A 14191-nucleotide genomic window follows, 5' to 3' on the forward strand; every position below is an offset into this window, starting at 1 on the left:
TTATCGTCCGGTATTAACCCTTTGCACTCGAGTGGTGACTCTGAAGCACCACTAGAAATTGTTGTGGCATTATTTCAAAGAAATTACAAAAAATATTACAATGTATTTGTTACTTTACAAAAGTTGTATTTAACAGATTACTAAACATTTAAATATTATATGTGGAAATCGGATCAGTTTCGTACGAATAAAATGGAAATATTCTAAGACGGAAGAAAAATTTAGTTTTAGAACGAAAATAGCGCCGAGGGCAAAGGGTTAACCCTTAGCACTCGAATGGCGACTGTAAGGCGCCACTAAAAATTGCTGTATCATTATTCAAAATATTTTTTACATTATTAAATTTGTTTGTATTTAATCAATTTCTAAAGATTTCCGAACTCTACGAGTAACTTGCACCATTTTCGTATGTATAGTATGCAAAATATATATATAGAAGGGAAATATTCTAGGTCGGAAGAAATGTTTCGTTTTAGAGCTAAAATGGCTTCGAGTGCAAAGGGTTAACCCTTAACGGTCCGGAAGTATTTCAAGTTTACTTCTCACCAGGTCCAAGCTATTTTTCATACGACGAGAAACTGTGGACTCAACATTTTTATATCAAGTATAGAAAGGAAAGTATTTATAGTTCATTATGTTAATATGACGACAATAAGAGTGATGATAATAATAATATGATTTTTGCCGCCATATACGCGGCGTCGGACCCAGTAAGCTTATATGGCGGCATTGGTCCGTTAAGGGTTAATTATTAAGGGTTAACTATTGATCCCTTCTTCGCCTTAAAACGATGTCTCATGAATTTCGAATATTTTCAACTGTCCATCAGAAATTAACATGTGTAAGAGCCACATGACACTTTTACATTGACCTTGAAGCATTTGTTGGACTCTCCATCGACGTGTATTTGGAGCATCAGATGAAATGGAGCAATATGTTCCAATTTGAAGGGTTGGAATTAAATTGTAAGACAAGGGAAGTTATTCCGATTTTCGAGCGACTGCCTTAACGATTTTAAGAAGTTGAAAACGATTGAGAAGATTCAAATTTCTGCTGCTTATTTTTCTCATGAATGCATTCAATTCGCAGTCTAATTGCAACCACCTCGATTATTAAGATGTTTATGCATTCACACTAATATTCGGATACTGTTTAAAAAAGAATAACTTTTCTAAAGATTGGGTTTCCCATTTTTATACTCCGAAGATGCTAACCGTGGTATGGCATGCTGCTTCTTCGAACTATGAAATGATAGGCTGAATTTCTTCGTGGCCGGCGTAATTTTGCTATGCTTAAAATATGTATCAAATTCAGTAAGAATGGACCAATCATTTCAGGAAGAATTGTCATTCTTTTTTTTTCTTATGAAATTCCTTATTTACTTGAATAAATTAGGCACAAAAAGTGTAATTTAAATCTTTCGGACGAAGATTCTTTAAACTATTATGAACATTTTTCTCGAAGAATTAAATTACCGAGTACGGTGTTAAATGATCGGAAAATAAGCAATACGTACGTAGCTAAATTCGATGTTTGCAACCTCACGAATTATATAATTCTGATGTCGTCGATATTGTCAACATTTGTCCCTAACCCTCCGTATGCTATGCCGGAGTCATTCGTGACCCGTTGTGGTGGGGATAAGCTCGAGCGACCGTCAATATGTACAAGACGACGCTTTCTGTTTCGAAATAAGAAAATCCTCTCTTCTTCTTTATCCGAAATACAACGAAAGCCAGTCCCGAGCAATCATCTTATATCGAAAGAAAACTGTAGCGATCGGTGTGGGTCAGAGATGACTCCGGCATAGACCTAGAACTCGCAGGAGTTCGAGGGTTAAAGGATTGCGTAGCAAAAATATAGCCGACAAATTTTTCTCGATCTGCGCACTGAACGATTAAAAATATGTAATTTAAGATTATATAATTCCAATGCTAAAGTATAAGTGAAAGAACTGATTACAGATCATTTCTCGACACAGTAGTGAAACTCGTTCTAAGAGAAAATGTTGATAGGCAAGTTTGTCACGAATGACACTAACGTGTTATTGCGCTATTGAACTCTACCTTGTTCTTGAGCATTGCATAAACATTCGGGGACTCGATCGTAACGGAGCATTCGTCCGACATAATTCCGAGAGACAGAAAGGGAACTCCCTCGAACGTTGTCGGTGGGTAATCAATTCAATATCGCGCGCGCGTGTCCCGCTTATCGGTTCGCGAAATGAATCGAAATTGCTTTCGGGAACGTGTTTCGCGTATGTACCGCTGCAAGCGTTTAATCACGACGTACGATTAACGACGTAAGATTATAAACTAAAGCGCAAGAGTTAAGTGAACGAAACCGTGCTGCTGTTAACCCTACGAGGACGACGACCGATCGTCAGTTTCTTTCTATACGATGCACATTGCATTAGGGATGTTACCGGAATATCTGTGACTTCTCGATTTTCTCCATAAATACAGTGATTTCTCTATATATGTCGTCAAGTCCTGGATGATAAACGTCGCAGGATTATCCCCACTACCGCGGGGTATACCCCGTGAGGAGCCTCGGACGCCGAGGAGTGTAAACATAACACGCCTCGGGTATGTCTTCGGAACGAGACCCGTGTCGTTGACATATATCGAGAATTCACTGTACCACGTTGTCCCGAAAGTTTCTTTCGTTCTCGATTGACACACGCATTGAAAAAAAAACTCGGAATGGCTTTTTAAAAACGCAAAACTTGCTTGTAAGTAAAAGGAGGTTTAGGAAATAGTCAACTAGTGAACAGATTGTCGCGTTCAAACGATATGCTTGTGTTGTCCAACAATATTAAGCGTGCACATTGAGAAAGAAACTTTTCGGACAAACACAAGTTCTGGAAAGTAAACGATAAAGCATGAGAGAGCGCATCGCGTCTAATCAATTTTTAAATATTCATCAGAGCGAGTGTACTGATGTCGTCCGTGAAGGGTCAACGAAAGTTTGTTCCGCAAGACGGACGAAGAAAGGTGAAAAACTGAAGAGACTTACCCTCGCAGAATAGGGTGACATCGGTCAGACTCTCGCTTTTGAACAAATTCGAGAACGCTGTCGCTAAGTTGCTGCCGAAACTATTCCATTTGAGACAGAACTGATGCTGATGAGAGTCCATGATGCCACCCCTAGGCCCAACCCCTTGACCCTCGCCACCCCTGTCTCTGCCACCTTCGTGTAGGTATTTTTCTTCCTGATCGCGCTCGTGCCCAACAGTTTGTCCAGCTGTACAGAAAATATTTAGTTCAGCCACCTCCTTTCTCTCTACCATCGATCGTCGTTGATTCGGAACGCACTATACGATTCCGCGCGGGCCGACATGACACCGCGGCGGGTTCGCGACTGTTTCGGCCATCGATAACGTTCTCCCGCGCGCCGATAAAAAGAAACCGGAGGAAAACATCGTGGCCGTTATCGGCCCGCGTTACACCGAAATCGGGCGATGGTTAGTCGCCTAACCGCGCCACGCGCCGCGCCGGACCGGCAACGTGGAAACCTCTTTCGTCGCGAGAACGATCGGATATTTCCGTGGTCCGCGATAATGAACCACCGGGTGAAACCTACCGAGGGCTCAGGGGACCGTGTGTTACCCGTCCGTTCGGTCGAGACTCGTCAGAGGCAGAGGCAACGCCGGAGCATCGGTCGAGCACGCTTCATTCATGCGAATGTGGTCCCGGGCGAACAAAATCCACTCCAGCGAATCGTGAACTGGTTCGTCGGACCGGGGAACCGATTCGTTTCACTCGACTCTCGCGATCCTCGACCTATCGAGCGGCGAACTCACTGATAGACGTGCTGTCTGCACCGGTCCCGCGTACACACGCGGCACATGATATCCTCGAGAACCGAGCTAGCACTGCTGTTCTCCGATTAGGGGGAGGGGGGGTCTCTTCTCTATGGGACACCGCGAACCGAACGACAGAAACAGTGGAACGAGGACAGTTCCCCGCGACTCGGTTCCTGGTGTGTATCGGGACACTGGACGCGTGCACACTGATGGCTCGAGTGTACGTTTCACCCGACCGAAATCGAGTCACCGACTTGCATCGCGCATCGCCGCGGCGAGGAACGAATCACGCGTAACTGTCCGTCGTCGTCCGTCCCTCTCTATCTCTCCACTTTCTCTCTCCCTCGCTCTTTCCCTCTATTTCGTTGGTCACGGAACGGACCTGAACGTCGTCGTCGGTCTCTGTCGTACACGCGCGCGCACGCCGGCCACCGAGAAACAGAGATACGTACGCGCGCGGGAGGATCGTGCGTACGCTCGCGCGAGGGAACCTGGGCTGGCCGAACAGAAAGAGAGAAAGAGAGAGAGAGAGAAGGAGAGACCCTCGAAGACGGTCGGTGTGGCCGTGTCGCGGAGGAACAGAAACGTGAATATGGGTCATCGGTGCCGATGCAAATGCGGTTGGTTAGACGAAATAGTGTGAGTTCGGTGGTTTTGGATCGGGAGTCCGGTGGGTGGGGCAGGGGAAAAGAGGCCAGGTCGGGTTGAGCCACGGGTTGGAGGAAGAGGAAAGAGTGTAGGTGGGAGGAGGTGAAGAAGGAGAGGTGGAGGGGGAATAAGATTCGACTTTTTCGGACGAGGGTAGGGCAGGGATTGCTTAAGGCTAGAAGTTTAGTTCGCGTGGTACTCTGTGCCCCCTCCTCCAACTTGTGATCTTCTCGCTACTCTCTATTCCCGTCCTCGTCCAATCGTTTTACGGTTATCCTCAGGCCTTCTTCTTCTATCCAACATTCGACCCCCTTCTTCTCTCGCTCGCTATCTCGAACGTGGTCTCTCTTTCTACCCTCTCCCTATACCTTCTCCCTCTCGCCGAATCGGTTCTTTCACGCTCTCGTACCCCCTCTAACGCTTCTAAGGTATCCCGCATCCCCGCCACTTTCTAATCTAACACGTGCCAGGGCCGAAACGCGGATACGTGGCGCCACTCGGCAAGAACGGTGCGCGACGTGGAAGGGATCTTTGTATTGCACGGTCGCCTTCGTTACCACACGCGTGCGCGCGCGCGCGCGCGAGCGGGGCATTACGTCACCGATGGTCGAAAGTTTAATCGGCCGCGGACTATGCAGAACCGTCGATGCACCGTGAACGGTTTTTCGGATTTCAGAGAGGGAGAGCCGAATCGTTCGAACGCGGCCTTCTTTGTATTCTGTATTTTTATTAGACTGCTTTCGGCGGTTCGTGCCACGAAACATTTCCTGCCTCCGTGACAAAAACTATCGACTAATCGGTACTTCGAGTTTCTTCGACACGCGTTCACCTATTCCCGGGTCCTTCGAGTGTCCTACACGACTACGTTGAGCCGCAAACATTTCTAGGGTAATTGCTCCAGTAGTCAGCCATTTGAGCGGGTCTCACTATACTCGATCCAACGAGACGAGCCTGTGTAGCACCAGCGCGCGTCTTTTGCTAACTATCTGAGAAATGTCAACTCTGTCGCACTGAACTCGCTACCATGTACATGTGCTTTATTTACCCTTGCTGACACGACTCCTTAGACGAAGTACAGAACCTCGAAACAATCGATTTTTCATTGTTCCATTTTCTTAAAGCATGCGTCTTTAACACTGAACCTACCACGGTCAAAACGATCGGTTTTCTATTTCACGATTATTGAAATTATAAAAACGTTCTCATAGGAAATTACGGAATTGACTTCTTTATATAAGCACATATTACAATGAAAATCGTACAAAGTTTAAGTAAATTCGATCTTCTTCAATCTATAAGATGTTTCACTTTTATTTGTTTTGTGCTTGGTAGGTTTAGTGTTAAAAATTACACCTCTCGAAGTCACTAGACTGTAGACCTTCATGCAAAATAAAAGTCGTCCGAGTCAGTCGTAAGAAACAAGTTAAAAGAAAGTGCATTTCCTCTTTGAATAATTTTAAGAAGTCAAGAACAACGTAACGCCATCATTCAATTCTTCTGATGTCATTACAATTATGCAAACGGATAAAGTCCGCAGTCTAAATATAACGAACTCGTGTCAATCAACGAGACACTTTCTTTTACACGATTTTAAGTAGGGCAAAGGAAAACGAGATATATGACATATGTATCAACTGATTCTAATGAAAAAATTCTCTTTTTTAATATTTATTATGCCTCAAAAATATGTATAATTAATATAGGCACAGTAACTGGTACCACAGTAATTGGATCCCTTACCCTATTTTGACGTCACAGTCATCTGAGTTCTTTACAAGCATTTCTAAACAAGGCCTAGACCTATATTAACTGTACTTATTTTTAAAGCATAATGGACATTAAAAAAGAAATAAGAAAATGTTGTTCAGTCTCAAGTAGACCGAATGTGAGATGTAAACAGGGTTGGCTGCAATAGCTCGAGACACTCGACGCGACGCATAGTGGGCGAAAATGCCATTTTGGCGCTCTAAAATAATAACTTCTAAACCGTTAGAGGTAACGAAATTTAATAGGTAAAAAGGTAACATTTATAGCTTCAAATTACAATAAAAATCAATTTGAATTTACACGGTGTTTATTAATTATACAGGTTTTAAACAAATTATAGAATAAGGGGAATTAGTGTACCTGTTTCTTTGCATTAATATTCATGAAGTAAATCTGTAATTTCGGGTAGATTTGTTGCAAGTTGTCACGATATTAATTTCACGTTATTAATTTTTTCCTCGAACTTTGCCGGCCTCCTGTGGGTTGTGGAGGGGGATAACAATTTTTTTCGGATCTGCGTCCTTTGGAATGTTTTTAAAACATCCCCATCAGTCACTTATTTAAAAACAAACAAAATTTTCCATTTTCGAGCGCCGAGTTCGCGTTTTCGCCCACTATGCGACGCGACGCGACGGTCCCAAAATGATTGGGTGTCATCGGACACCACTTCGAGACCTCCGTGAGTTTAATTAAAAAAGGGATGCTTAATTTTTTATAAAAACGACTGCCTTGTACACTTACATGCATTAATGGTGCGTCTCTCCCTCAATTTACTATACAAAAACAAGAATCAGTACAAAATATTTTGTCGAAACACTATGAAAAATCGTAAAAGAGAAACCATTGTCACTATTTAAGTCGATACTGATAGTTAAAACCATACCATAAGCAGGTAATAACATTTGTACTGACCACTTACAAAAATATTTCATCAGAAGTTTAGGGCACTACGAAGTTTTTATACTTCTGTTACACGTAAATAATATAATACACGTGTTCTTCGTTTTGACATTATTTACAAATGTTAAAATGTTATAAATGATAACAGAAAAACAGTTGAGAATCGTCCAATATTGCCACAATAAAAACTGATGCATCTCACCCTATGGTGCGTCTCTCCCGAAATTACCCTATCTCTTTTTTTTTATATTCATTATGCTTTAAAAATAAGTGTAATCCGTATAGGCACAGTAATTGGGTCCCTACGTATCGACACTTTAAACCAGAAGACCCCCCTTAAGGCCAGTAGCCATCAAGGCGTTGTTATCGTTAACAAGTTAACTGACAGTGATTTTTGACTAAGTTTAGACATTTATTTTTATTGTGACATATCCAGATAAACCGAATTTGATTAAGATCTTTACAATTCAAAAGGGTTAAAACAGCATCCCCTATAAAGATTTAAAATTTCTAGTTTCGCTTTCATTAATTAAATTACTCTGTTTTTGTAAGAATCTCTGGGAATGATATTTGGCACTTAGCGTGTCAATGCCCTATTTCCTAAATTTTTTGAAGGAACACCGTGACAACTGTAAAGTTGGAAATTATTCCGCCTCTCTCAAATCGTGCTACGGACGCGTCGAAATTTGCCAGACCATTTCGAACACAGTATTGTTTATTTATTCACGGCTGAACGCGAACATTGGCTCTATCAGTTCGAATTAAAGGACGCGTAGAAGTCCCGTTTCCCCGAGCGAAGTCCCCTACTCGAAAATCGATATCGAGGAGCATCCCTTTTATATCCCGTCAAACACTTTACGAAACCGTCAGTCCGCATTAACACGCCTCGCCAATCCCGGGGCCCGGTTCCCGAGGATCCGTTACATCGGAGAAGCTACGAAACGACACCGCGTTAACTCAGCACATTCGCCGGTTCACGAAGATGATGCGTAACGAATCCGATTTCCAAGACGTTCGAACGTAGCGGAAGCTCCGCGCAACTGTCGTTTCGCAAACGACCTTGGTCCGGCGAATTGACACTGCGCGATGCCGGGTCCGTTCTGACCCAGGCCCTGTAACACCCTACCGTTTATCAGCATTTTAGCCAATACTTATACCTGGACTGCGGATTTTATGCATTTAGAACAAAAATGACTCCATGATAGAGTGACCTGTTCAATGAATGAAGACTTAGACCTGTTCAATAAATGATTACTAGTGTAATGGACCCAATTACTGTGCCTATATTAACATACTGATATTATATTAATAACTGATTTTAATGAAAAGAGTTTTTTTGAATATTCAAAAAGAGATATGCAACACATATATATTAATTGATTTTAATGAAAAAATATAACATGTTTATTTTAATATCCATTATGCTTTAAAAATAAGTATAATTAATTAATCATTAATAATAATAATATTAATAATAATTTATTATTATTTATAATAAAATATTATATCTCTTTTTTAATATTCATTAAAAATGCTTATAATCAATAATTAATAATAAAAAAATGATATTAATAATGATTCATTATTACGTATAAGAATTGATAATAATAATATTAATAATAAATATTAAAAAGGAATTAAATTTTTTTCATTAAAATAAGTTAATATATATGTTATATATCATTTTTTAAATATTCAAAAGAAATTCATTTCACTAAAATCATAAGAAGAACCATAATAATAAGTGTAATTAATACAGGCACAGTAACTGGAGTCTCTACAGTAATCTTCTTTTCGAAATAGTCATCATAATACACTTGTATATGCATGCCCAGGATCCTTTTCCCACTATTGTGGAGACACTGCATCAAACGCGAACACAAATTGCCCCGAAGGCCACAGTGTCCGTACCATCGAAATGGAAAGCGGCGAAACCATGCCCACTTAAAATACTCTGCACACTAAGAGCAAGATCCATCCTCCTCTGTCAACGTCGAGCTTGCAAAATCAAGAGAATCTTCTTTCTATAACTGTTGCCCCGAGCACATCCGCCCCACAGTGAGCCAAGTGCTCATCCTAGGTGGCAAAAATTAGGTCAAGAAACAGATATGCACATTGACCCCCGTAAATATTCTGACACTCTTAAAAAGACGATAACTTTTTTCAATATTGAATTATATGACTTAGATTTTTCGAGAAGTCAGAACAATTAGTCGTATATGTATTAGTTAGTATGTGAAGTAAAAAACCTGTTGTAAAAATTGTAATTGGTTGGAATTACAGAGAAAATACTACGAGCGGATATATGATAATGAATTTAGTAACCACATAAGCGTAGAAATCGATACGTAAAAACTGCGAACCTCATCACGACGAAATTGCACATTTATTTTCGTTCTAAGGAAAATTATATGAGGGCGGTTAATAATTTTCTTTAAACTCCTATGCATCATGGAGTATATTAGCGCAAGTAGTTTTGTACATACCAATATTTAAATTTTTTAAATAATGTCGTTTACAATCATTTTCAGAGGACTTTTAAGCGCCAATTTTTTATGCCGCTGAGTTTACTTTAACAGTGAAGAACTTCTTCCATTTCCGACCTTGCATGACCTTAAAGGTCACTTTGCAGTATACGGATGAATTCGTCTAGACACAGGCTTTCATGTGATATACAAAAATACACAGCATTCCATATAAAAATTGAAGGTCACCTTCATATCTAATAAAACAGTATAAACACAAAAAAATTTCATACGTCATTGTGTTGCGTATAAAAAACAGTACTACTTTTTCCTTTCATTTTTTTCGAATATTTACTATTTACAAGAAAAACGCTGGCTAGTAATAGCGTGAACAACCTGTATACAGCAACACATACGTATAACATGTCAATTGAATATCCTATAACGTATGTAGGTTAATTTTTTTACTTTGCAAACACAATAAAACCGCGTTTCGAGTTTCAAAATAATATTTGAACGTGTAATATTTAAACAACGCGAAACGACTTATGACTTTCCCGAATGGGCCTTTGGACCACTGTGACGCTCCTAGAGGTTGCGGTGCCTGGGTATAATAACAAATAATAACATATAATAACTTACACTCATTTATTTTGTCAATTGTAGAAGTAACCAACAAGAACTGTGGGACCCCCTAAGTGCAGGGCCCAGGGCAAGTGTAAGGGCAGTTTGTAAGGTGCTAAGGACACTGGCCCCGAGGGCCAAACCGGAGTGCTCCCGTGGCAAAGAGCGCTGGTTGTCAAAATCTACGGCATTCATTTTTCCCTATCGGTTGTCGGAACCAATCCCGAAAGATAAAACGAATTTTCCTGCGGAAGAGTGACTCTGTATAGCGAGTCCTCGACGGAATTGCAGTTGGCATGGTCGTCGCAGGGCAAGAACACGAGGAGCGTGCGTTCGAGTCGAGGTCACAGAGGCGAATTTACGAGCGACTGAGTGAATCGGGACGAAATGAACGGCTCGCGTCATTCCCCGTTCCGACAATGAGCGGTCCGATGTTTGAAGCAAGCTGCGTGGAAAGGTGGTGCAAACCGCTGTGCCACAGTTCGCCGCCGCCTTTCAACGCCGCTTAAACGCGAACTTTACTCGGTATTATGGCAACGCATCGATCGAGCTGTGCCTTCGCGGAAACATGACTTGTAATGTTACTCGGAGGAGGAGCTGGAACTGCCGCAATCAGAGGTCCTCGAGCCCGAAGAGTTAGACATCTTATTCAGACCGTCGCACACTGGCCCAGACCGAAGAATTAGCTGTTCATTTGATAAAAAAGCAACTTGCTCATATTGTTTATCGAATTTATATTGCTTTCTAAATGTCCGTAACATTTGAAAACGGTGCTATTAACGAGATTTATTAAAAATTGTGATTAGAACAAACATCTAAAAATCAACACTTTATGAATCCTATTTTTCACTGGAAAATATAACCTCATTTCTTACCCTGCAGAATCTGTTTCACCAGTTAACTAGTTATCTGGTTAACTACGGAGTTTAATTTTAAAAAACCCTCGCGGCGCGGAATTAAAATGGAGCAATGACGAATATACACGTCGAACGCAGGCCAAATGCCGCTATTGTAAGTTTTACAGAAAAAGTAAAGGAAAATGAGAAAGAATTACGTTTTCATTCGATAAGAAATTAACAATTCATTAACGTTAACCGCACCGCAATAGAGATTTGGTCCGACGTGTATAAACATGAAACGCACTTAACTGGTTAATATTATGTATCCACTATTGTTTCAAATGAATAGTATTTGTCTACATTGAGAGTATATCTTGTGTACTAAGATTTAATATTTATAATTTATTGAAGTAACAATGCTTGGTAAACTAAAGAGAATCTTCAAAGTTTTCTATTATTGGTAAAGGATATCTTTTGAGTTCCATATAGTTCCACATTGTATCAAAGTGCATTATTATCAGTGCACTTTTCTCTAGAAAATCCTGCAACATTCACATCCCATTCGGTCCCGGTACACAAGTTATTATTGTTTAAACCGCCTCTGTAACCGGAACCGCGCGGACCGTCAAAAGGTTCTTAAGGTTGTCATATGATTCTCTTAAGATAAGACGGCGAAATAATCGAAATTTAAGATAGAAACAACATAATATTTCCTGAATTAAATATTATTTTGTTATTTCAAAACCTGGTAACAACTAAAGTCAAAAAAGTTGAGGGTAAAAAACACTTTCCACGAATATCTTGGAAACTACTGTAGATAGAAAAATGGTGTACACGGCAAAGTTGTATGTCTTTTTATAAGAAATACACAATCATTCAGTTTGATCTGGTTTGTATTAATTTTGAGTTTGAGTTGAGACGAAAGAGGAGCCGAGTAATTTCACGAAGAAACATTGGACTATAAAGAATTTCAGGTTTGTTTCCGCGGTAGAAAGTTAGTAGACCGCTCCAGTGAGTCATGTGAATCACTCTGTGACTTAATACGACTATGAAACGCAATTGGCGCACTATGCTCCCAAACCCAGAACCTCGCGATAGATCCTAAGGAACTTTCCACTGTCTGCCACCGAATTTGACAGCGAGGCGTCGCTACAACGTTGTACTAGAATTGCCATCCAACGCGCTTCCACATGAGAATCGCGTGTCAATTGTTCTCTACTCTGTGTACATACAAGTTGTACCTAACGGATACTATCGGATAAAAGTCAAGACTACGCTTCCCGAAGAGATCGCAACGATATACGCAATAGTTTTCATCGTGAGCACGCTTGTGTAAAAGTTGGGGCGAGTGTATCTTCTGGGTAATGTGTACGGGCTCTGTCGTCGGCGATTTATGATCCCCACGGTCTGCGGTATCAGTCACAATCACACCGATATGTACGTCCCTGGTCCGCCAAAATTTAGTGTGCACTCCCTGCTCCGGCGTTGCGTGCGTGCAAGAGGCGTCGAGCCTCGTGAGGGACGGAAGAGAAAAGGGGAAAGAGCGTAGGAGTCGAGGGGAGCATAACGAGAGAGAGAGAGAGAGAGAGAGAGAGAGAGAGAGAGAGAGAGAGAGAGAGAGAGAGAGAGAGAGGGAGAGGGAGAGAGAGAGAGAGAAGCTCGAAAATAACAGAGTTAGACGTAACACTAAAGAGTAATGAAAGGAAGGGGTACGAAAACGGGTGGGGGAAGAGCGAGAGAGAGAGAGAGAGAGAGAGAGAGAGAGAGAGAAGCTAGATGGAAATTCGGGCGCTCGAGGCAACGCTGCGTGACGCTCAGCGATGGGTCTCGCTCCAGTGAGTTTTCAAACTATTAGTTTATTGCAGTCACAAATCTTTTAATCGAGTAGCGAATCGGAAAATGTAACCAGCAAGGGATAACGGCGCGGTAAGTAGAAAAGGAATAGTGTGATCGGACGTGTAGCCACGTCCGACGCATTTTACTCCAGCAAGTAAATACCGTAAACAATTCGGACACGCCAGTAAGCAGTCCGCAGCCTATTTTAACGTTATTGACACTAAACCTACAAAATGACCGGTTTCAGATTCTTTATTTTACAGTTACTGAAATTATAACGATGCTTTCGTGAGAAATGATTAAATAGGTATATTTACGAACCGCACGAAATCCAAATCAATTCAATCTCGTCATTTTTATTTAGACACCATGTTCAGTCACTTTTAAGGCTCGGTAGGTTTAGTGTTAAATTGACATTTTCTTTCACTGCTTGCTGTGTGATAAAACTAATAAAAAAATGAATCGAACAAAAGTTAATCGATATTCAGTCGTCTATAAACCCTCGGAGGAAAAGATTACAAAACATATTATTTTTTAATAAAAAATTATGGTCACCTTAAATTTTTAATCGCCACTATGTAGTTTTTATCACATATTGTTGTAGTTGACGTCAAGACGAATCCAATAACAGATTTTACTATGGCTTAAAGTCTTAAAATAATTCTGAAATTATTTTGTCTTAGATTGGCAGACTTACGGAAAACGATGTTGCAAAATGTTTATCGCTGGAGCCTGTTTGTATATTTTTTGTTTTCCGAAACAACGCGATCTGCGAATCTAAAGACTTGTATCATAGTAAACTTGAGCGTTATAAACTTATTGCACAAACACGAATATACATTCATATAAATATGCATTGAGATTGTATAAATAACAAAAATATATTGAATTAGACAATGAAGATTTCAAACAGAATCTGTAAAAATTCGTTCCTTATATGTATTTTCTGTCGTGATCATTAGCCGCTACGGTAAACGCAAGCATGCGATGATGTAATTTTTCTAGTATCATCTGTACCTAACAATTGGTTTATAAGATTATAAATGATTAGGAGCCACGCTTCCATTTTCCATACTATCACGATGAAAAGTATTGAGACTGCTATTAGACTAATTTGTAGTTATCGTATGCAAGTGAAACAATAAATAATTATTACGTCTAAAGTGGACAACACACAAACATACAAAACATTCAGTACAAACATTCAGTACAAACATTCATACCAACTAGATACAAAATATTCTATTGAATATTTATACTATTAAAATATAATAATAATATTATATAATTAAAAGCTAGGTTCT

At 40.4% G+C, this 14191-nt stretch overlaps 1 protein-coding gene across 1 annotated transcript in view; it reads right to left on the reverse strand.

Moving 5' to 3' along the window:
• The window catches only part of Chinmo (Chronologically inappropriate morphogenesis), a 123557-nt gene that overhangs the window by 96189 nt on the left and 13177 nt on the right, over positions 1 to 14191 (reverse strand). Inside the window, exon 2 of the mRNA XM_076787660.1 lies at positions 3019 to 3246. Coding sequence (XP_076643775.1) covers positions 3019 to 3246 — 228 coding nt within the window. The remainder of the gene's footprint in view (positions 1 to 3018; positions 3247 to 14191) is intronic.

The sequence above is a fragment of the Halictus rubicundus genome, chromosome 5 (assembly GCF_050948215.1).
Source record: "Halictus rubicundus isolate RS-2024b chromosome 5, iyHalRubi1_principal, whole genome shotgun sequence".
Classification (NCBI taxonomy): Eukaryota; Metazoa; Arthropoda; class Insecta; order Hymenoptera; family Halictidae; genus Halictus; species Halictus rubicundus.